Source organism: Pelophylax lessonae, assembly GCF_965119305.1.
Source record: "Pelophylax lessonae genome assembly, chromosome: 12".
Classification (NCBI taxonomy): Eukaryota; Metazoa; Chordata; class Amphibia; order Anura; family Ranidae; genus Pelophylax; species Pelophylax lessonae.
The window spans coordinates 205111560-205137035 of NC_138779.1; the positions used below are offsets into that span (position 1 = coordinate 205111560).

The window sequence follows — 25476 nt, forward strand, 5'->3', positions numbered from 1 at the left end:
AGGCTTTTCTGTGCTAAATTTTTAGCTTTTTTTTCCATGGAATTTTATGTAGCATGGTAAGGGTTTAGAACCTCCTGGAAGGTTTTCATTGTTGTTTGTGTTTCTACTGTGTTAGTTACCTTCAATTCCCGTCCTGGTGACGAAACATGAAGTAAGGGCAAATCCCCAAATCCAAAATCCAGTGTTATTTTTGGCTGTTTGGATTTCAAAAAGGTTTCTAGTAGAAAGGGACCAAAGACTGCTTCTACCTTAATATCTGCTTCTGCTGTTCCCTGAGCACCCTTAGCTTGATTGTGAGTGCCTCTAGTTCCCACCCTTCTATCTTAGTATTCATGGTAGTTACATAGTAGTTGAGGTTGAATAAACACAATAGTCCATCCAGTTCAACCTGTGTAGGTGTGTGTGGATGTATTCATCTCTCATACCCCTGAATGTTTTGATCCTTGAGATGTACGTCCAAGAGGCTTTTAAAAGTAGCCGTACTCCCTGCAGTTACTACCATTTGTGGTGGAGAATTCCATAATCTTGTAGCCCTTACTGTGAAAAACCCCCTGCGTAGCCTAAGGTTAAATCTCTTCTTCTCTAATCGCATTGTATGGCCTTGTGTCCCCATGCATTCGTTGCGACTGAACAGTTTTTTTTCTATGCGGAGATCACTGTTGAGGTACTTGTATATAGCTATCATGTCCCCTCTCAGGCATCTCCTTTCCAGGGAGAATAAATCAAGCGCTTGTAAGCGCTCTTCATAATTAAGATCCTCCAATCCCCTAATTAGTTTAGTTGCCCTTCTCTAGACTCTCTCCAGCTCTATCACATCCCTTCTGACTGAGGACTGGCGACCCAGAACTGGACAAAATACTCCAGATGTGGTCGGACCAGTGATTTATAAAGTGGTAGGATTATAGTTTTATCGCTGGAATACAGCCCCTTCCTTATGCAAGCTAATATTCTGCCGGCTTTGGCAGCTGCAGCTTGACATTGCATGCTATTGCTAAGTCTATCTTCTGCTAAGACTCCCAGATCTTTCTCCATTTTTTTGGTAGAAAGTGGCTCAAGCTGCTTTATGGCCCCATCGTCTCATCAGACCGGACTGCCAGGAACTTCCCAAACCATCCTGCACAATTTTACACCATTGCCCCATCTTCCATATTTGGACCATGTAATAAACACTTTTTTTGGAGCTTGGTTTTGATCCCCATTGACTTTACTGGAACTTCCAGTTCAGAAATTCCACATTTCAGTGGTTTGAGAATTTTTAAAAAGTTTGGCTGAACCACATTTGTTGGATATTTTCTGAAAATATATGCACGCAGCAGTGCGTAATATAAAATATACTTCTCGCTGCAGGAAATGGGCATCAGTTCTACAGATCATACCAGTATCGGAAGATGGCACATTTAGTATAGCTGAAAACAGACAGAATGTTTCCGTTCTACGGAAAGTTGGAATACACTGATCAGTATGCAGTTAATTGTTCAAAAAATGTTCTGGCATTTCTTTTCCACAGAAGTCAATTTAATAATCAACTTCTGTTGAGCGGGTCAGGCTGGACCTGCTGGATTGGATGAATCTCGATCAGTGTATGGCCATCTTTAGACCCAGTGCACGATGCAATCGGTAACAGATTTGGTTATACACTCCCCCTCCCCTTCTCTGTAGTACATGTTTATGTGAGTAAGCTTGTGCTGAGGGGTGTGGCTGTTACTCAGCTCTGCCTAGTACAGAACACCGGAGTGTGAGGGCAGGAAGCAGTTTTTTAAGGCACTTCTGAGCCAAATTTGGCCACAAATCACGACATGCTGGGATGGAAAACTATACAGATAAAACACGGTGTGAGACTTAATTTGGGCTTCAGGACTGACATCTTGTGTCTACTGGAAGCCTCAGGTCAACACAACAATTCTGACATGTGGCTATCTTACTTACGTATCATATGGCTTTCTTACTAACCAGAGACAGTGAGATTTAGGGACCCAGACCCCATGTAGACTGCGTTGGATAATTTGCAGGTATAGGTTCCACTGAACGTTTTGTTGGGTTGAGTTATCTTGAGCACCTTATCCCCATCTGATAGACTGTAGGGACTCTTGTTGTTCACAGGTTGCCCATCCTTCGTCCATTTCGCTGATTCAATATAGCCACTAGAGGCGCTACAGCTTAGCGTTACCAAAGGGGTCTTGACGTCCACGTTGGCAGGCGACTGCGTCACTTTAACGTTCAACACCGGGTCTGTCAGAAAAGAGGAAAATGTTTTTTTATAACTAAAATAAATCGAAAATGCTAATTATTTTTAGTGCTGGAAGCTTATATCTTCTAAACTGTTGTTTCCGCAAACATCAAAACCCAACCCCAGACCAGACTCTTGTGCTACTACTTAGTCTTACCATAGACAATGAGCTGAAGAGAGCCGAAACTCCAGTAGGCCGCGTTGGACATGTTGCAGATATAGAGTCCACTGACTGTCTTGTTGAGGTTTTTTATCTGGAGACTTTTATTCCCATCCAGTAGATTGTAATTGTTATCAATATTTATAGGCTTCCCATCCTTCTGCCACGTCACTGACTCAATGGAACCACTAGAGGCGCCACAGCTTAGATTTACAGCAGGGCTGCTCACATTCACGATCTTGGGTGACTGGGTCACTGTAACATTCTGTATTAAGTCTATGAGATAAAAGGCATAATTTATTTCCAGTGGACCACTTTCGAAACCTTTTAAAAACCATTAGTAATACAAACATACAAACGTTCCTGATGTTAAAATATACGCATACATACATACATACATACATACTGTACATACAGCTCCACCTTTTTATCATTTTAAAAAAGTAGCCCTTGAGCTCCAGTCCAGTGACTTTTCCTATGCTACGATGGTGCCATCAGTCAGCTGCAGGCCAGAGGAAGCATTTGCTCAGTCTCTACCCCTCCAGTAATTAGACTGCAACATTGTAACTTTGTAGCAAGTCACAGGGTGAAAGGCTGCAGCAGGGGCTGATATGTGTCAGATATTTGTGAAAACAGCCAAGAACTGCACAGACACCAGGGGTTAAATGAGGGCATCTCAGCCCAGGAAGTAGATGGTAACTCTTTGGTAGACCTGTGCAGTTCGTTTTGTTCCAAATCGAAATTCAGACAGATTTTTTGTTGTTTGGAAATTTGGATGTATCAGAATTTCGGAATGACAACTGTAACAAATTTAAACAAATTTGAAAATAACATAACTAAATCTGGGCCAAAATTCAAGTTTGAATAATTAGAATTTCCGAAAAAAAAAAATTGAAAATAAAGGAATAGAAAAGAATATAATAGAATAGAAAAGAATAAAATCGAAAATAAAAGATTTGAATATAATGGAGTAAAACAGAACAGAATTCCACATAAAAGAATAGAAAAAATAGAAAAGTAAGGAATAGAAAGTAAAATAGAGTAAAACTGAATAAAAAATAAAGGAAAAGAGTTGAACAGAATTAAAATAAGAATGAAATAGAATATAACCATCTTTTGAAATTTGAATTTCAAGTAGAAGAAATTTGAATTTGAATAAAATAAAGAATGGAATAGAAAATAATAAAAAAAGAAAAAAAAATAATAGAATAGAATAATTTAGAAGAAATATAAACTTATTCCAAAATAGAATACATTTGAATTCAAACAGAATAGAAAAGAATAGAATAAAATAGAAAATAATAGATTTGAAAACAAAATAATAGATTGGAAAAGAATGAAAAAACAATAGAATAGAATGATTATAATTATTTCTCAAAATTGGAATAGAATAAAAAAAATTAAAATAGAAGAATAGAATAGAAAAGAATCATATAAAAAGAATATAACCTTCTTCTGAAATTCATATTTTGAATAGAATAAATTGGAACAGAATAGAAAAGAATAGAATAGAAAATGAAATAATCGAATGGGAAAGAATAGAAAACACAATAGACTAGAATGAAAATAACCATTTCCCAAAAATAGAATAGAAAAAGATAGATAAGTATAGAAAAAAAAACAATAGAATATGATCAAATTGAATAGAACCATCTTCTGAAATGTGAATTTTGAATAGAATAAATTCACATTTGAATAGAATAAATTTGAATTTAAATAGAAAATAAAATTATAGAATAGAAAAAACAATAGAATAGAATAGAAAAAATATAACCATGTTCCGAAAGAAGTAATAGAAGAAAATAACCAAATTCCCAAAGTCTAATTTCAAATAGAATAAATTAAAATTCAAATAGAATTTAAAAGAAAAGAATAGAAAATAAAAGAATAGAAATAAAAAAAACAATAGAGTGGAATAGAAAGAATATAGCCATCTTCCAAAATTCAAATTTCGAATAGAATAAATTCTATTTCTGTTTTTATTTTTGTATGGAATTCAAATTAATTAGAATTTTCCCGATATAACCATCTTCCAAAATTCGAATTTCGACTAGAATAAATGTATTTTTGTGTGGCATTCGAATTGATTAGAAATTTCCCTACAGAATTTGGAAAATTCGAATTGATTCAAATTCAAATAAACAAAACGAATTCAGAAAACAAACTAAAATAATTAAACTAAACAAATTTATGAATATCATCACATTTAAAAAAATGTTTTCATTCTGCACATATCTACTCTTAGGTGAGGCATGAACAAAGATGGCTCCGATCTTCAGAGAGAAAAACAGATGCAGGCATTACCAGGGGCAGTGCTGGGATTAGGACACGTCAGGAATTTATAAATTTTTAGAATTGTAAAGTAATTGTAAATCCACAGTAATTTTTTTGATGTGACATTCCAACTACATGCTCAACCATATTTTTGGTATTGTAGAAATAGAATAGAAAATGAATGAATTTTGGGAAATGGTTATATTCATTCAAATAGAATAGAAAAGAATATATAAGAATAGAAAAATAACAATAAAATAGAATCAAATGAAATATAACCATCTTCTGAAATGTGAATTTTGAATAGAATAAATTTGAATAGAAAATAAAATTATATTATATATAATAGAATAGAAAAAAACAATCGAATAGAAAAAATATAAGAAAATAATCATGTTCCGAAAGTCTAATTTTGAATAGAATAAATTTAAATAGAATAGAAAAGAATAGAAAATAAAAGATTAGAATATAAAAAAAAAACACAATAGAATAGAAAGAATATAACCATGTTCCAAAATTCGAATTTCGAAGAGAATAAATTTTATTTTTCTATAGAATTTGAATTGATTAGAATTTTCCGGAATTCAGTTAAATTTATTTCAATTCTACAGAATTTGGAAAATTCTAATTGATTCAAATAAACAAAACAAATTCAGAAAACAAACTAAAATGAATTAAACTAAACAAATTTATGTATATCACAATTTAAATTTTTAACAAATGTTTTTAGTCTGCACATATCTACTCTTAGGTGATGCATGAACAAAGATGGCTCTCATCTTCAGAGAGAAAAACTGATGCAGGCATTACCAGGGGGAGTGCTGGGATTAGGACTGTGACACGTCAAGAATTTATTCATTTAGAATTGTAAAGTAATTGTAAATCTCACAGTAATTTTTGGATGTGACATTCAACTACATGCTCAACCATATTTTTGGTATTGTATTAATCATAGAGGTTTGTAGATCAGCCACCTATGGAGTGCCTGGCTTTCAGTGGTCTGGCTACCTTGTAGACTTGCCTTGGGAGAAGGATCAGTAAAGTGCCTTCAGCCCATTGCAAGAGCTCACTCTGGAGGAGATATCACCTTTGGTGGTCAGGCCAAGCCAAGTATTTTTTTTGCAAACTTTGTCAATGTTTTTTTAAGCCATTTGGACTTAAAAGGACAAGAGTAGAATAAATTGAGTGGATTTTCATATAAGGTTGCTTTAAGGCCTAGTTATTATTGAAGAGTGTTGGGTTACACCTCGATTACATCACACTGTTAAGAACACTGATGGATATTATGTTGGAGTCATTGACATGGAGTTCTGTTCTCAGCAGTCACAGGTAACACAGACTGGACTTTTGTGCTACTACTTACCATAGACACTGAGCTGAAGGGAGCCGTTACCCCAGTAGGCTGCATTGGAAACGTTGCAGCTATAGAGTCCAATGAACATCCTGTTGGGATCAATTATTTGGAGAGTGTGATTCCCATCCAATAGAGTGAAAGTGTCTTTAGCTTCTATAGGCTGCCCATCCTTCGTCCATATCACTGCCTCAATGTAATTACTAGAGGCTTTACAGCTTAGATTTACCGAAGTGCTGTTGCCGTCCAATATCCTGGGTGACTTGGTCACTATAACATTTTCCACTGGGCCTGCATAATAAAAAACATAAAACATTTTTTTATATATAAAAAAAAAAAAAAAAAAAAACAGGGCTCCCTTGGGCCACAACCAACATCCAGTTATTAGAACCAGTTGAAAATGAACATTGACACCAGTTTGTGCGGGTTTCGGGTTTTCGTCTTCTCACTAATTGAGGGATCTCCTCCTTCTGTGTTTGTACATATTTCCATGTAGTGTATCTGGGAGGCCTGGTGGCTCTTATGGTTTATGGCAGTGATGGCGAACCTTGGCACCCCAGATGTTTTGTAATTACATTTCCCATGATGCTCAACTACACTGCAGAGTGCATAAGCATCATGGGAAATGTAGTTCCAAAACATCTGGGGTGCCAAGGTTCGCCATCGCTGGTTTATGGTGTTAGAGACTGGCCTCTTCTGGAAGATTTGAAGGATTCCACCCAGAAAAACTCATCAATTTCACCATTTTCATTCTCCCAGTCACTGGATAAAATGTACAATGAATAAAATCTCTAGAAGCTAAATTAGATTTGTCAAACAGTGAAACCAAAAATAAACTACCAGGGTAATGGGGTGCACACGACCACCAAGGTGAAGAAGGGGTACACACTGCCAGAGTAAGGGGGAACCTTGACCACCAGGGCAAAACAGAATACTTACCAACATGGCGAGGGAAAACTCAGACCAACACTAACCACCAGAGTAAAGGGTCACACTGACCAACAAGGTGAGGGGATACACTGACCACCAGGATAAAGGGGCTCACTGACAATCAGGGTAATGGGTCACATTGACCACCAGGGTAGGAAGGCACACTGACCACCTGGGTAAGGGGGCACACTGACTGTCCACGATAAAGGGGCACACTGACTGTCCAGGATAAAGGGGCACACTGACTGTCCAGGATAAAGGGGCACACACTGACGACCAGGGTAAGGAGGCACACTGACGACCAGGATAAGGAGGCACACTGACCACCAGGGTATGGGGGCACGCTGACTGTCCAGGATAATGGGGCACACTGATCACCAGGGTAAAGAGGCACGCTGACTGGCCAGGATAAGGGGGCACACTGACCTCCAGGGTAAGGTGGCACACTGACCACCAGGGTAAGAGGGCACACTGTTCAGGATAAAGGGGCAAACTGATGACCAGGCTAAGGTGGCACACAAACTGTTCAGGATAAAGGGGCACACTGATGACCAGGGTAAGGAGGCACAATGACCACCAGTGTAAGGGGGCACACTGACTTTTTCCAAGACAAAGGGGCACAGTGACCGCCAGAGTAAGGGGGAACACACTGACCACCAGGGTAAGGAGGCACACTGTCCAGGATAAACGACACACTGACCACCAGGCTAAGGAGGCACACTGACTGTCCATGATAAAGGGGAACACTAACCAGGGTAAAGTGGTACACTGACCACCAGGGTAAGGAAGCACGCTGACCACCAGGGTAAGGGGGCACACTGAGTGTCCAGGATAAAAAGGCATACTGTCCACCAGAGTAAGGGAGCACAGTGACCTCCAGAGTATTGGGGCATAATGACTACCAGTGTAAGGAGGCATGCTTACTACCAGTGTATGGAGGGATGCAGAGTAAAGGTAGCAAACTGATCACCAACATAAGGGAACACTTAAACTCCTGACCACTGCCTTCTGCAAGCTGTGCTGTGCAATTACATAGTTCTGACCCCTGCACTCTAACTGATGCACCATATGCAATATGTTGTACATCACATAGTCTGACTGCTGTACTGTATACTTCACATAATTTTATACTAGCTATCAAAATCATACAACATATCAGTACAAACTTTTTTTTTTTTTTTTTCTGTTGGGACGTGGAAGCTTTTTGAAAAATGTACTGGGCCCTGACAAGGTTAAGAATCCCTTGCTGTAGTTCATGTGACATTTCTGCTCTATACATTGGGGACACAGACTGCACTCTTGTGCTACTACTTACCATAGACACTGAGCTGAAGGGAGCCGTTACCCCAGTAGACTGGGTTGGACATGTTGCAGATATAGAGTCCACTGAACGTCCTGTTGGGTTGCTTTATCTGGAGGGTCCGATTCCCATCCCGTAGATTGTAATTGTCATTATTAGTTATAGATGTCCCATTCTTCGTCCACGTCACTAACTCAATGAAATCACTAGAGGCGCTACAGCTTAGCTCCACTAAAGTGGTATTTTCACTCACTATCCCAGGTGACTGAGTCACTCTAACATTCACCACAGGGTCTAAAAGATAAAAGAATGTATTTTATTGCACTTTTTAGAAACTCTTTAGGATTACGATAGAAATACTTGCTAACAAGTTCACACAAATCCATTTCTGATATCAAAATATGCAGCAACATTGGTCATAGGAGAGAGAGCTAAAGCAAGCTCCCCTTTGTGACCCAGAAGAGATGTATAGCCAAAAAGCTTTGGCCATACTTCTCTCTTAGTATTGATTTAGAGAGTTTAGTTCTGCTTTAACGTTATCAGTGCCCGTTTCTGCTGGCTGGAGAGTGTTGGATTGTATCTGTCCCACATAGTTGATTGCTTCAAAAAAGGCCAGGATTCTTTCCTAAATGTACAAAATACACTTCTAAAAAAATTAAAAGAATGCTTTTTAATCAGAGTTTGGCATCAAGTCAATTAAACTCCTGGGATATTGATTTGGTCAGTTAAGTAGCAGAGGGGGTTGTTGTTCAGTTGCTGCTGCTTTGGTGTTAATGAAATTACCAACAAGTGCACTAGATGGGCAGGAATGGATTTACAGTTGGAGGTCACTGACCTTTTGTTCCCTACTCATCTTTTCTGACTGTTTTTCACTAGTTTTGCATTTGGCTAGGGTCAGTGTCACTACTGGTAGCATGAGGCAATACCTGGACCTTATAGAGTGTTGCACAGGCAGTCCAACTCCTCCAGGATGGCACATCAATAAGTGCCATTGTCAGAAGGTTGGCTGTGTCTCCCAGCACAGTCTCAAGAGCATGGAGGAGATTCCAGGAGACAGGCAGTTACTCTAGGAGAGCTGGACAGGGCCGTAGAAGATCCTTAACCCATCAGCAGGACCGGCATCTGCTCCTTTGTGCAAGGAGGAGCAGGATGAGTGCTGCCAGAGCCCTACAAAATGACCTCCCAACAGGTTTGAATGTCTCTGACCAAACATTCAGAAACAGATTTCATGAGGGTGGTCTGAGGGCCCAACGTCCTCTAGTGGGCCCTGTGCTCACTGCCTGACACTGGGGAGCTTGATTGGCATTTGCCATTGAACACCAGAATTGGCAAGTCCGCCGCTGGCACCCTGTGCTTTTCACAGATGAGAGCAGGTTCACCCTGAGCACATGTGACAGGCATGAAAGGGTCTAGAGAAGCCATGGAGAATGTTTTGCTGCCTGTGACATCATTTAGCATGACCGGTTTAGTGGTAGGTCAATGATGGTCTGGTAAAGCATATCCATGAAGGGATACACAGACCTCTACAGGCTATACAATGGCACCCTGACTGCCATGAGGTATCGGGATGAATTCCTTGGACCCATTATCAGACCCCAAGCTGGTTCAGTGGGTCCTGGGTTCCTCCTTGTGCACTACAATGCCCGCCCTCACGTGGCGAGAGTATGCAGTCAGTTCCTTGAAGATGAAGGAATTGATACCATTAAATGGCCCCCCACGCTCGCCTGACCTTAATCCAATAGAATACGTCTGGGACATTATGTTTTGATCCAACCGACACAGTCAGGTTGCACCTCAGTCTGTTCAGGAGCTCAGTAATGCCCTGGTCCAGATCTGGGAGAGGAAATACCCCCAGGACACCATCTGTTGTTTTATTAGGAGCATGCCCCGATGTTGTCAGGCATGCATACAAGCACGTGGGGGCCATACTAACTACCGAATACCATTTAAGATGCTGCAATTAAATTTCAGCAAAAAAGCTGACTAGCTGGACTAGCCTGCTGCATCATTTTTCACTTTGATTTTCGGGTTGTTATTGAATTCAACCCTATGTAGGGCGATTATTTTAATTTACAACAAACAATGTGGCATCCTTTCATTCCCAACACATTACCCAGTCCATAAAAGTATAGATATCCGGCATGAGACTTTTTCCCCATTGGGTTTTTAAAGTGTTCCTTTAATTTTATTGAGCAGTGTATAACTGGATACTAACATTTATAGGTAAAGATGATCCATGGAATATCCGATTTGCCTCTTGGGGAACCATGAAGGATTTGTTTCCCCAGCTGGAGCCAATTGGATCATGCTTTGCTGGGGGTTTTTGTGCCTTCCTCTGGATCAACTGTGTGTATAGGATTGTAAAATATTTTGTTCCTTTTTATTGGTTGAACCAGATGGACTTGTGTCTATTTTCAACAAGACAATGTAACTATATACAGTACTTATATTACATTTCAGTTGTTTGTGCTACTACTTACTATAGACATGGAGTGGAAGAATGCTGGAAATCCAATAGGCCGCGTTGGACATGTTGCAGCTATAGTTTCCAGTGGATGTCATGTTGGGTTGAATTAGCTGGAGGGTCTTGCCCCCATCCCATAGATTATAGGAGCTGTGTATAGGATGCCCGTCCTTCATCCATGTCACTTCCTCAATGTAACCAGTAGAGGTACATAGTTACATAGTTACATAGTTGGTGAGGTTGAATAAAGACAAAAGTCCATCCAGTTCAACCTGTGTAGATGTGTGTGGCTGTAATCATCTTGCATACCCCTGAATGTTCTGATCCTTGAGATGTACGTCTAAGAGTCTTTTGAAAGCCACCATACTACCCGCAGAAACCACCTCATGTGGTAGAGAATTCCACAATCTTGTAGCCCTAACGGTAAAGAACCCCCCACGTTGCCTGAGGTTAAAACGCTTCTCCTCTAATCGCATTGTATGCCCCCGAGTTCTCATGCAATCCCTTCGACTGAACAGCTTTTTTTCTAAGCCTAGATCCCCATTTAGATATTTAAAAATTGCTATCATGTCCCCCCTCAGGCGTCTCTTCTCCAGGGAGAATAAGTCAAGCGATTGCAGACGCTCCTCATAATCAAGGTCCTCCAATCCCCTAATTAGTTTAGTTGCCCTTCTCTGGACTCTCTCCAGCTCCAACACATCCCTTCTGAGGACTGGTGACCAGAACTGGACCGAATACTCCAGATGAGGTCAGACCAGAGTTTAATAAAGTGGAAGGATTATAGTCTTATCTCTGGAATACATCCCTTTCTTTATGCATGCTAATATTCTGCTAGCCTTGGCAGCTGCCGCTTGACATTGCATGCTGTTGCCTAGTCTATCATCAACCAAGACTCCCAGATCCTTCTCCATTTTTGATTCTCCCAAGGGTTCCCCTCCTAACGTGTATTGTGCTTTTATGTTTCTAGTCCCCAAGTGTAAAACCTTACATTTCTCCACGTTAAACCTCATTTGCCCTGTCTTTGCCCACTCCGTTATTTTGTCCAGGTCATTCTGTAGGATATCTGCTTCATGCTGTACAGTTATTGCCCTGCCTAATTTTGTGTCATCTGCAAAAACTGATATTGAACTACTGATCCCGTCCTCAATGCTGTTTATGAATAAATTGAACAAGGTTGGTCCTAGGACTGAGCCTTGGGGGACCCCGCTTACTACCTCAGACCAGTCTGAGTACGCGCTGTTTATTACCACCCTTTGGACACGCCCATTTAGCCAGTTCCGTATCCAAGAGCAAACCCTGCTGTCGATACCTGCAGACCTTATTTTATAAATTAAGCGCTTATGGGGAACTGTATCAAACGCCTTAGCAAAATCTAGGTACACCACATCCACTGGTCTGCCCCTATCTAGCTCACAGCTCACCTCCTCGTAGAATGTTAAGAGATTGGTTTGACAAGAACGCCCATTTGTAAACCCGTGCTGGTTACTACTGATGATGCTGTTGTCCTTAGCAAACTCTACGATATAGTCCCTTATCATCCCCTCCAGAAGTTTACATACTACTGATGTCAGACTGACAGGCCTATAATTTCCCGGTATATGCCTCTGACCCTTTTTGAATATCGGATTCACGTTAGCTTTCCTCCACTCCCCTGGTACATCTCCTGTCCTAATACTGTCCGCAAAGATCAGGAACAGTGGTCTGGATATAACCTTACTGAGTTCCTTGAATTCCTCTCGGATGTACGCCATCCGGGCCTGGTGATTTGTTTGTGTTGAGTTTATCCAGCCTTTCCCTGATTTCACCCTCTGTTAGCCATAGTGGCAAGTCCTGTGTATTACTACTACCCATACAGTCATGGTCAGTGTACCCCTCCGATTCCTGTGTAAAGACTGATGAGAAAAAAGCATTCAGCACGGTTGCTTTTTCAGTGTCCTCTGTAACCATCCTCCCATCATTGTTAATTATGTGTGCAATATGCTCTGCCCTAGTTTTTTTGCTGTTGATATACTTAAAGAATTTCTTTGGGTTTTTTTTTGCTATCCTCCGCTATTTGTCTCTCAAAGTCTATTTTAGCCATCTTGATTTTGTGTTTACACTTCCTATTTGCCTCCTTCTACTGGTCGAAAGCCAATACTGTGCCCTCTGATTTATATTTCCTGAAGGCCAATTTTTTTCCCCTAATAAGTTTTTTAACGCTCCGGTTTAGCCAGCCAGGTTTGGCTTTGTCCCTTCTAAATTTATTTCCCATAGGAATGCACTGCAAGATGCCTTTGCTTAATGTGTTACTAAAGCATTCCCATTTTTCCTCTGTGGTCAGGGATCCCAGGGTTCGGTCCCAGTTTACCCTTTCCATCAACAAGTACAATTTTGGAAAGTTTGCCCTTCTGAAGTTAAGGGTTCTTATGTTCCCCACTTGCCTTGCTATATTGTTATTTACGCTAAATGTGATCATCCTGTGATCGCTAGAGCCCAGGTTGTCCTGGACTCCTACCTCCGAGATTAGGTCTGGGTCATTAGTGATCAATAGATCCAGGATTGTGTTTTCTCTGGTAGGGGAATCCACCAACTGTGACATGTAATTATCCTGTAAGAAAAAGAGAGAGAGCGCTCTAAGTGCAGACAGTCTTTATTAATAACAAGGCATAGGTGATATAAACTCACTAGAAACCAAAGTCATCGAGCTGTGTCAAGTCATGGACATCAGGAATTCCTCTGGGAGGTGCCATCCACTCGTGTGCAGCAATTCAGAAGCTTGATCGCTGATCAGAGGAGAAAAGGAAGCCAGCTACCTCCTCCAGCAGTCGGCGGTCAGCGTCTAAGGCAGCGGCTGCGATGTGCGGTGGAAGCTGGAACGCGGCCTCGTCACCAGGGAATGTATGGTGTGTGGAATATGCACGGTATGCACGACGCGTTTCTGACCATGCGCTGGGTCACGTACGGCCCTGCGCGCTCTTTCTTCAGGTGCTGTCATATGCCTTGTTATTAATAAAGACTGTCTGCACTTAGAGCGCTCTCTCTCTTTTTCTTTTGTTTAGTTCAGAACTCCTCTTGTCTGTGGAGAGCAGCTCGGTGCCTTGGACATTTTCCATCAGGACTCTGTCATTCATCAATTTATGGTATTTTTTTCATCTCCGTTTTTTCATCTGCGTTTTTTCATCTGCGTTTTTTTTTTTTTTGCAGTTTCTATTCCTCATGTTCTCTTCCCTTCCCCTCCCCCACCCGTTCTAACCCATTTACTCTTCATGTGCTGGAGGTTTTGTTAGCTCTCCTACATTGTTGTTGTAATTATCCTGTAAGGTTTCCGTGAATTGACGGCCCTTATGTGAGTGTGTAGTCCCCTCTCCCCAGTCAATGTCGGGATAATTGAAGTCCCCCAATATGATGACTGATCCTAGCTTTGCCACTTTACCCAAAAGTGCTAAAAATTCCAGCTCTACCTCCTCCCCTTGTTTAGGTGGCCTATAGCAAACCCCCACAATTACTTTTCCCTTTTCTCCTTCCCTATGGAGTTCTACCCACACGGATTCTAACTCCATACTCATCCCTTCCGTAATGTCACTCCTCTCTATCACCCTTACATTATTCTTGACGTAGAGACATACCCCTCCCCCTCTTTTTCCTACCCTGTCCTTCCGGTACACTGAATACCCTTGGATATTTGCCAGCCAGTCCTGGTACTGCAGCTTAGGTTTACCGAAGGGGTCCTCTCACTCACTATCTGGGGTGACTGGGTCACTATAACATTCCCCACTGGATCTGTGAGAAGAAAGACTTAATGTATAAACAAACAAAAAAAGATCTCCATTGGACCCTAACCAACATCCACTTAATAGAACTGCTAAGTTGGAAATGAACAAGGACACCAGTTTGTGCAGGGTGCTGGTTTCTATGCTATATCTCACTGTGCGAGTTCTCTTCTTGGGTTGTAGGGTGCTATGGTTATGGCCCCATGGACCCATAATGTCCTGCACTCAGTCTGCCCTCAGTCTTCCAGGTTAAAGTGAACCTTTACTCTCATTTTGTAGATTGCATATCCTAGGCCCCACCCTTACTTTAACACATTTGGCAAGTACATTTTCCATAAGGTACTCGCTCTCACTTCCATATCCATGCCCTGCCGAGGATGACGTTTGCTTGGTCTACCCCCTCCATCGTCCTGCCTGCAGCCTTTTGAGATATTTCACATTTTTGTGAGGCTTCAGGAAGTTCAGGACAATCTCTAATCCACACAATTCACATGTACTCAGTGAGGAGTCGGCTGTGACTGGTCAGAAAGTCCCGGCAAGCTCCCAAATCCAAGATGGTGGTGCAGGACCAAAGACAGTGCTAAAGTTTTTAGGATATACAAAGACAGGGCTGGGCTCAATGTGCTAGTTTTTTTAAAGTCAGCAGCTATAGTACTTGCAGATGCTGACTTTACTTTTTGCAGATGTGACTGGAGCTGCTCTTTAACCAGTTCCTGCCCGGCCTATAGCAAAATGATGGCCGGGTGGAACTTTCGTCGTTATATGACGTCATATGACATCCACCCATATGTGACGAATTTCAGTGACGAATTACTATACCGGCCTGCTGCCAGTACTATGTGAATGCTGTGACCAATCACAGCAGATCACATGCCAGTTGTAAACAATGGATGGCTTCTTTTCATGCCATCCATTGTATACAATGGATGTTGCTAGCTGTGATTGGTCACAGTGATCACATGGTACAGACAGGCCCAATCACAGACCAATGAAATTCACTGCTATAAGCAATGGTAATGTGTTAAAAAAAAAAATCCTGATCACTTCCCCAGAGTGGTACAATGTTACTATGGTGGTAAAAATGTATTGCTCTGGTCATAGTCTGTTAAAAAAAAAATAGTAAAAAGAAAAAATGGAAAAAAATAATAATTGTTTTTTTTCTTTTGTACATAATGTCACCAATCTGTGTCCCTGATCACTGCCACACCAATTATATGATGCTGTACTGCACTGGTGACAGTATGTAAATTAAAAAAAAAAAAAAAAAACGAAAATTGTGAATTGTTTTGTTTGTTTTTTTATTTCTTCATTTTCAAAAAAATTGTGATGAAAAATTACAACAAAAAAATTGCCATGCCTCTTTCTAAATATCTTGGACTCTCTACTTTCCATAAAGGGGTCATTTGGGGGATAGTTGTATTGTCCTGGCGTTTTCAGGCCTCAAGAAATACGATAGGGTGTCAGTACATCAGGATTGATCAATTTTCAGATATATACAGTATAACATAGTTTGTGGACTCTATAACTTTCCTACAGACTAAATAAAAAAAACTTGATTTGAGTTATTTTCACCAAGGAAATGTAGCAGAATACATTTTGACATAAATTTATGAAGAAAGATTATTTGCAAAATGTTATAACCGAAACGAAGAAAAACTTTTTTTTTTTTTTTCAAAATGTTCTGTCTTTTTTTTTATTTTTTTATTTAGCGAACAGTGGTGATTAAATACCAACAAAAGAAAGCTCTATTTTGTATGAAAAAAAAAAATTATACAAATTTCTTATTGGTACACTGTTGCATTACAGCGCAATCGTCATTTAAATTGTGACAGCGCTGAAAGCTGAAAAATGGCCTGGGCAGGAAGGGGGTAAAAGTGCCCGGTATTGAAGCGGTTAAGTGACGCTCGGAGTCGTTAGACCTGGAAGACTGAGGACCTCTCTATCTGATGAAATAAAATGGTTCACTGCGGGGGACATCTCTACCTTAACCTGTGGAGTGATGTTTAAAAAAAAATAAATAGCTTGAAGTTGGGCTTTACAGTCATCAATTATCTAGTTCTCTGGAAAATAACTGCTGGCTGAAGAATGTTGAGTTACACTTATATTACATTTAACTTTTTCTCGGCTTAAGTTAAGACTGACCAATAATTATTTTGGAGTACTTTAGCTTCTACTCTATGAATTTCCATAGGGGACACACAGACTGGACCCTTGTGCTGTCACTTACCATAGACAAGGAGCTGGACGAAGCCCAAACCCCAGTAGGCTGCATTGGAAATGTTGCAGCTATAGTTTCCACCGAAGGTCCTCCTGGGTTGAATTATCTGGAGAATCTGATTCCCATCCAATAACTTGTAATTGTCATTATTAGTTATAGGCTGGCCATCCTTCATCCAGGTCACTGTCTCAATGTAACCGCTAAAGGCATTACAGCTTAGATTTACCAATGGGGTCATCTCACTCACAATCTCGGTTGACTTGGTCACTGTAACCTCCACCACCGGGTCTGTGAGATAAAAGGCATAGTGTAATTTATGACCACAAAACATATCTCCCTTAAACCTTCATAAAATATTAAATCATTATCTGTTTTATTTGAACCAGTTTCTTCTATGTTTAGGTTTATGTGGGGACCTCTTCTTCTTGTATCTGGGAGAGCTTGGTGTGTGGGTTATGGCCAAGTAGAAACCTGCCTCTCCTTGAGAATGTGGAGGTTTTCCAACCTGAAACATTAGTTTACACTAGAGCAGGGGTCTCCAAACTTTTGAAACAAAGGGCCAGTTCACTGCCTTTTAGACTTTAGGGGGAATGGACTATGACCAGTGGAAGTAGAAAATACCTTGGCATCAATGGGAATAAACAATGCCATAGGCTTGGTGGTGGGTGGGAGTAAAAAAATTACATCATTGGTGTCAGTGGGAGAATTAGTTCCCCATCACTGGTGTCAGTGGGAGCACGTGAAACCCGTTGTTGATGTCAGTGAGAGGAATAGTGCCTCATCATTGGTGTCAGTGGGAGAATAATTTCCACATTGTTGATGTCGGTGGAAGGAGTAGTGCCCCGTCATTGGTATCAGTGGGAAAATGAGTTCCCCATTGTTGGTGTCACTGGGAGGAATAGTACCCCATCATTGGTATTGGTGGGAAAATTAGTTCCCCATTGTTGGTGTCAGTAGTAGGAATAGTACCCCAAAGTTGGTGTCAGTGGTCGGAATAGTACCCCATTGCTGATGTCAGTGGGAGGAATAGTGCCTTGCCACACATAGTTGATTGTTTGCATCAGTTGCACTATCAGGGACTGAAATACTCCAGGAAAACTCTTTTCATGCTTCATTTTTTGGAGGGGGGGTGATCCTTTTTCTAACTGTGATTCTGTTTTGGATTTTTTTTTCTGACATGGTGTTATATCTTTCACTTGGCTGTAAATACAGAAAACAAAAATGGTGTTTGTCTTCATTTCAGGCTGCAAAGCAACATCATTTGATTATTTAAAGGGGGTACTTATTTTCAATACCCGCCGTACTACATAGATATACTGTATGAGAAATAAAGTCCCCTACACAGCGAATAAATCGTTTTTGCTACTCAGCTGACTTATAGACTTAAATTGTGAAGCAGAATAAAGCTAGCCATATACTGTTTCAATTTGGGTAGATTCAGGAGGAATTGGCCAACATTTGAGCCATGGGTGGCCCTGCCTGCCTCATCCAGCTCAACATTCGATTTAAAAATGGACTTAAGTTAGGTGTAATAGTTGACTAATCAGTGTCTGTGCAGGGCTGACAATGCTGCTTGCTCTTTCAGTGTAGAAGAGGAAGAGTTGTCTACTTGAGCAGAGAGCAAGGCTCACGTTCCCTGCTGACTGGTGAACTCTATATCTTACTCAGTATGGGGCGTGCCGAACCTCTGCAGAGAGACCACTGCTTCAACACAGAGAAAGGGGCCTTCTTTGCAGCATGCTGGCAGGAGATGAGCCTTGTTGCACAGGCTGTGGCTGTGGCTGCTTACCAACTGGATGACTTTGCACACTTTTTGTTTGGATGGTCCTGGAATGTTTTTAGTTGAATTAAACTGAAAGTTCAATTGGACCTTAAATTGTAAAGTTGCCTACTTACAGTAAACGATCACCCTTGTGAATCCGACATTTGAGCTGACTGGGTTAGACATTGTGCAGCTATAGTTCCCAGAGAAAGTTCTATCAGGATTCAATATCTGGAGGTTCTGGTCTAGTAGGACGTGTGTACTATCATTGGTCAATGGCTGACCATCCTTCTGCCATGTCACAGATCCAGAACCCGAGGAGGCCCTGCAGGACAGATTCACATCAGGGGTAGTCTCATCTACGATTGCCGGTGTTTGTTGAATGATTACACCTGTTATGACATCTGTCGAGAAGAAAGGAAGAAGCAGATGATGTAGATTAGACATCCACAATGTAATTTGTTCTATGTTATATGAAAATTGATACTACATCTAATTGATGTTGGATTCATTGTACTTTTTACTACCATTCAATAAGCATGCTAGAATTGCGAATGCCTTTTTTGTATTGGTTGACTTTATTTCATGACCTGCCGGTACTAGAGTGACCAGAGCATACCATGATAGCTCAGAGCTGCTGGAGAACCATTATCCAGACCCCCTATAGAACTGGTGTTCCCTGTCCTACTGGAGGACCCTTTCAGCTCTTCTATCTTGATAACATTTTGCTCTGCTGCTGTGGATCTCTTCTTTCCCCTAATTTAACTCTCATATCACATTGACGTATGACATATCCTTCATGCATTATTGTATATATAGGTTTACTTTTAATATGTTTTAAAATAACTGGCTTACCGTAGAATTTCACCAGAAAAGATCGTGAGGCAAAGATCGAAGTACTTGTTACGGTGAACGTATAATTTCCTGCATCGGCATTGGTGGTATTATAAATTACAAGAGACCCGTCATTTGTCATTTTCGTTCCTGCTTTGTATCTGTCACCATAGATGAAGTATCCATTTATGTTAATAACCAGTGGGCTACTATTATATTCCCAAACTGTGGTTATTGGATTCCCTTCGTACCGGACGGTCAGACTGATATCTTCCCCCGTTTTAAAAATGCCAGTGTCATTACTTTGGATTTTCTGGACTCTGTCTGTTAAAACAAGGGGCACAGTTTTTTTTTTTTTTTTTAACAAAACAGAAGTGCTTTATTGGCATCATAATAGGATAGTATTAATTATACATACTGACATGGTACATGCTTGATGTATTATACAGTATTAAGAACAACAAAGAAACTGCATATACACAAGAGAAACGTACATACATACTCAAGGTACTTTTAACCTGAAGGGTGTTTTAGACAATAGTACAATTCCGAACGTGAAAGGAAAGGAGAGAAAGGGGTCAGGACACGTATCCAGGGCAGCCATCAGAAGGCCTAAAGCCCTCACACAGCTTTAGGCCTGGGCACTTCCGGGCCTGACGACCAATATTTCCCAGGGCCCACTCTCTGGCCATCCCACCGAATCTGCCCACTGGCCATCCCACCGAGTCCTTCAGTGCACACACTTTTATTTTAACACTCTTACAACTTAATATATGAAAATGAATCCAATCCAGCAAAGATACAGCCCCAAATATTGAGCAAAGATACATCCCAATCCAGCAAAGAGATGGCCTCAAATAGTCAGCAAAGAGTCCAATCCAGCAAAGAGACATCCCTTCAGCTGCATCGGCTTACTCTGCGGCCACCCTGCTTTAGCAATTGCTAGCTACTACAACAGCAACAACTCAATCTGGTTTGTTGGGGCCTGGGCGGCTGGGCCCCTCAGAATCCCCGGACCCCTACATGTGTATGGCCTGTACTCCCCCTGATGGCAGCCCTACACGTATCCCATCATTCTCAGCAGCAGCTTCATTATATACATGGCGCACAGTTAATATCTTTTGGAAAAGAAAAACATGAAATTCAGAAACTGGGACATGAATAACTAAATACAGTATATCAATTTACCTCTTTTGGAGAGGTTGCGTGCTCTGTAGTTGCAAAAGTGCTTGAAGATGATACTGTGATGGCCACTGATCTCCATCCACACCCTCATTTTACTTGTTCCTCCAACACAGTGGTCTACAAACTGATGTGGCCCTTTGCTTGCCTAAATTGGGCCCTTGGCGCACTATACAGTACCTCCCACACATAGGAGGCACCATTCCTTCTACTGACACCAACAATAGGGAACCATTCCTTCTACTGACACCAACAATAGGGAACCATTCCTTCTACTGACACTAACAATAGGGAACCATTCCTTCTACTGACACCAACAATAAGGCCCTATTCCATTGTTTGCATCAGTAAGAGGAATGGTGCAGCAATGTTTGGTGTCAGTGGAAGGAACACTATTTTTCCCACCAACACCAAAGAAGGGGCACTGTTCCTCCCTTTGATACCAGTGATGGAGCACTATTCCTCCCACTGATACCAACAAAGGAGCACTATTCCTCCCACTGGCACCAACAAAGGAGCACTATTCCTCCCACTGGCACCAACAAAGGAGCACTATTCCTCCCACTGGCACCAACAAAGGAGCACTATTCCTCCCACTGGCACCAACAAAGGATCACAATTTCTCCCGCTGGCACCAACAATGGGGCACTATACCTCCTGCTGATACCAACAAAGGAGCACTATTCCTTTCACTGGCACCAACAAAGGAGCATTATTCCTTTCACTGATACCAACAATAAGGCGCAATTTCTCAGACTGATTTTAAGAAGGGGGCACTATTTGTTCAACTAACACTAACAATGATGGTGCACTATTCCTTCAACTAACACTAACAATAATGGGGCACTATCCCTCCCACTGACATCAATGATATGGCACTATCCAGGGGTCAAGTCCTGGGGAAAAAAGTGTGGGAACTCACCCAAGATCCACCCCCCCCCCCCCCAAAAAAATGTACGCTCATATATTTCACAGAAAATACAATGCAACATTTATTGCATTTGATTCCCATTGTCAAGAAAAAATGGATATTAAAAGCATAAACTTTACATGACCATGTGGGCTGACACGCTGACAGGATGTTACAGCTGGACATAGCAAACTTACTGACATGTATTATACATGTTTGCCATGTTCAACTGTAACATTCTGTCAGCATGTCAGTCCACATTTCCAGGGGGTGTGAGGGTGGCACGAGAATGCAAATGTGCAGTGGACTCCACTTACCTGGCACCTCTGAAATCGATGTCCTTGGGCCTGCTCCTTGTGTGCTGGCTGTGTCTGGCTCCTCTGCTGCGTGCTGCTGCCTCGCCTTACCGGTGACTCCACTGATGCTGTCCACACACTCTGGGCCTTCAAATGCATAAACATGAAACATTTGTGACAAATTGGCCACGAATATTTCATGTTTATGCATTTGAAGGCCCAGAGTGTGTGGACAGCATCAGTGGAGTCACTGGTAAGGCGAGGCAGCAGCACGCGGTAAAGGAACCAGACACAGCCAGACACAATGGGCTTGTGCGGACCGTACACGCCGAAAAAAGTAGCTGTCGGGAGTCGTGCTGGTGGGTCGCCGCTCGTCCGTAGCTACTGAGGAAGTCGTGATGCGGAAGCATAAAATGTCACGGGTATAGGGGACGGAGACCTGGACGGACGCGCGGCGACCCATCAGCACGGCTCCCGACAGCTACTGTTTTTGGCGTGTGCGGTCCGCACAAGCCCATTGTGCTGATTCATGTGAGTGCAATTCTACTTTGAATGTGAATCAATTAAAGGATAATAGCAGTGTACACTTAGATGCCTCATTATCTTTATTCACATATCATGTCCATGGGATGGTGAGAGATCGATCCAGGAAGTGGCATTTTTAATTGAGGATTCAATGCTGGTTTAATGCTTCAGTGAGGTGAGAGGCCATCTGGTGGCTAAACGGTGGTGGTGTCACTTGCACTTTTATATGGAAACATCTATCAAGCGCTTTATTGAATTTTAAACCACGGTTATATTTATATTTTAGTGGACTCTTATGCACTTTACTTTGAATGCACTTTATGGACATTATATATTGCACCTAAGAGGAATATATATATTGCACTGTAAGCGAGTTTATTGATTTATATGATGCACATTGTCACTTTATTTGATTTTATATAGCGCTGTATACATATTTGTCTATAATTTTGGTAATAGGACTTCCTACAGAGAGTACAACAATGAGGTAATGGAAATAAATACAAATATGAAAGTGATTTCCATTAAAAACGATGCATGAATTGGATAATATTTCACTAGGTTACATTGTTGGTAAGGTTGAATGATGACATCAGTCCATCCAATTTAACCTGAGAGTATGTGTGTGTGATCCTGCCAGTAACACACATCCTTTCCTAGGGTGCAATGTATATATGAAGGGGCAGCATTGTGACCCTAAGGTATACAAAAAACCTCCTTGTATTCTTGTCCCTTTGACATAGGTGTAGGAGTTCTGTATTCCATAGAAATAGCTGCGAACAATGTAACTAAAAAGAGTGCAGCACAAGGGAGTTATCAGCTCACAAGATTTATGGCAGGATCAACAGGTCTTTTTTTTGCAATTTTTAACAAAACTCTTTCAATGGTATATTTAACAGACCAAATGGGAGACGTTCTTTGGTGGGGTTTACAGACACTTTAAAAACTATGAGAAGGACAAGGAGGAATGTTGTACTCTGCTCTTCCACTGGTGATAGTTTATTACAATAGTCTGCTGCAAGCCTCAGTAATCAGCTCAGTGAATATACAAAATTGGATTCTTTTGATTTTAGCCAAGCGAACCGAAGACTCACCTGTAACAACCACATCGAATGTAAAGTTACCAGAATTGCCACTTCCATCATTAACTATGACCGTGTATACTCCAGAATCGTTCAGGGTGGAACCTCTGATAGATAACTGTTTTTCCTGTAGCGTCAGCCGATTCTTGTAATTGGCAGCAATCGATGGTTCTCCATCTCCAGTTCTCATTAAAGCCACAGAAACATTGGTATTGAAGCTCCATATTATCAGGCTGGGAGTTGAGCTGTAGGAAATGGTCAGGTTGATGGTATCTCCGGTCAGTACGGATAGAGAAGAATTTGTACTTGTTATAATAATATCCGCTCCATTGCCTATGAATAGTTTACAAACATAAAATAACATGTACTGTATTAATAATGGTATGGACTCTGCATTTAAGAACATCTACAGACGAGCAAAGACAGAATTAGGGACATTTTATCAAGCAAGTTGGCATGAAAAATGGACACAAATCAGGCTGTCTCCATTAGTAAAGTCTACGTGACTGTACTCTTGTGCATTTGCAACCCCTGCGCCTGGAATCCACGGCAGCCAACAAGGAGGCCAGTTGCTTCTAAATGCAATGCGTCAAGAAGACCTTTAAAAACCGATGAGCTGTAATGAGCCTCAAAGCACAAAAATGTAAGTGCTGCTGCTTTTATTTTTGCATGGTACCATATTGCACAATGTGCATTGTGGTGTATTGTAGCTTGGTTCAGAGGTTTCATCAGGATGCTATTTAAAATTAACGTGTACATGCTGCACTACTGCATGTTACGGTGGTGCAAATGGGCCCCCGAGACAGGGTCAAAGGCAACAGATAGCACAGATTTTTACTGAAAATGCACACAATTGTACGTAATACCCAAACCGTTTTAAGTTTTAGCATATGGATGGATCAAAACCCCGATTGGTCCCCACTTTTCCTACATACACCTGCATGGACATAATGTTCCAGGAATCGCCCATTTAGGGTGCATCATTCTATGGGACATATGGTGTGGCCACGAGTCTATACTGGGGCCTTTATGTAGTCTTTATGTAGCTATACATTTTGAATATTTTTATATCCTGTTTTTGTCTTTTATACTTATGTGTCATCTAATTTCCTTCTTTATTTTCCTCTCTATTTCTCCTCTTTCCTTTTTATATGTTGGTTTTGTTGGAGATACAACAACTTTAAAGCTTAGCCTATTACAGATTAACTGCAGTTATATATATATGTATGTATATGTATGTATGTATATATATGTATGTATGTATATATATATATGTATATATATATATATATATAATACCAAAAGTATTGGGACGCCTGCCTTTACACACACATGAACTTTAATGGCATCCCAGTCTTAGCCCGTAGGGTTCAATATTGAGTTGGCCCACCCTTTGCAGCTATAACAGCTTCAACTCTTCTGGGAAGACTGTCCACAAGGTTTAGGAGTGTCTATGGGAATGTTTGACCATTCTTCCAAGAGTGCATTCGTGAGGTCAGGCACTGACGTTGGATGAGAAGGTCTGGCTTACAGTCTCCGCTCAAATTCATCGCAAAGGTGTTCTATCAGGTTGGGGTCAGGACTCTGGGCAGGCCAGTCAAGTTCCTCATCATTTGGTGTGTGTGTGTAATATATATATATACACACACATATATATATATATATATATATATGTATATATATATATATATATATATATATATATATATATATATATATGTGTGTGTGTATATATATATATATATATATATATATATATATATATAAATGACCTTGCATGTGATTAGGTTTTCCCTGCAAAGTGAATTTTCACTTAGCTTCACATCATTCACCAAGATAAGTGAAAATTCATCTTGCAATGTGAACATGCTCTACTCCTAAATCAACCCCAAAAGCCCTGATTCGTGGCACTTGACGTGCTATAGATAATGATTATGGCATGCTAAAATGACATGCCATATTAAATAAGAGGCCACTTTGGGATGCATTAAATGCTGCTTAAGGTTTGCTGAATCTGAGCCATTGTTCACACTTTACCCATTTGTCCATTCAATGATACCAATGGCCTGTTCTATTACAGTGAACATGGACTGTAAATTTGAATGCAAGCTTCTCATTTGGGATCCTGCCCTATGAAATGGTACCAAAACGACTCACCATACTGGATCAGAAGGAGCAGAGCGCACACCAGTCCAACACCGATGCGATCCAT

General features: G+C 40.9%; 1 protein-coding gene across 1 annotated transcript; it reads right to left on the minus strand.

The window, feature by feature from the left end:
• Positions 1 to 1945: 1945 nt before the first annotated feature.
• On the minus strand, positions 1946 to 25476 carry LOC309568994 (hemicentin-1-like; the record flags this gene model as incomplete). The annotated part of the gene is made up of 8 exons (XM_082274757.1): positions 1946 to 2229; positions 2385 to 2663; positions 6025 to 6303; positions 16683 to 16961; positions 18570 to 18839; positions 19291 to 19593; positions 23277 to 23597; positions 25422 to 25476. 8 exons carry the CDS (start codon positions 25474 to 25476, stop codon positions 1946 to 1948), a joined length of 2070 nt encoding a protein of 689 aa, XP_082130883.1.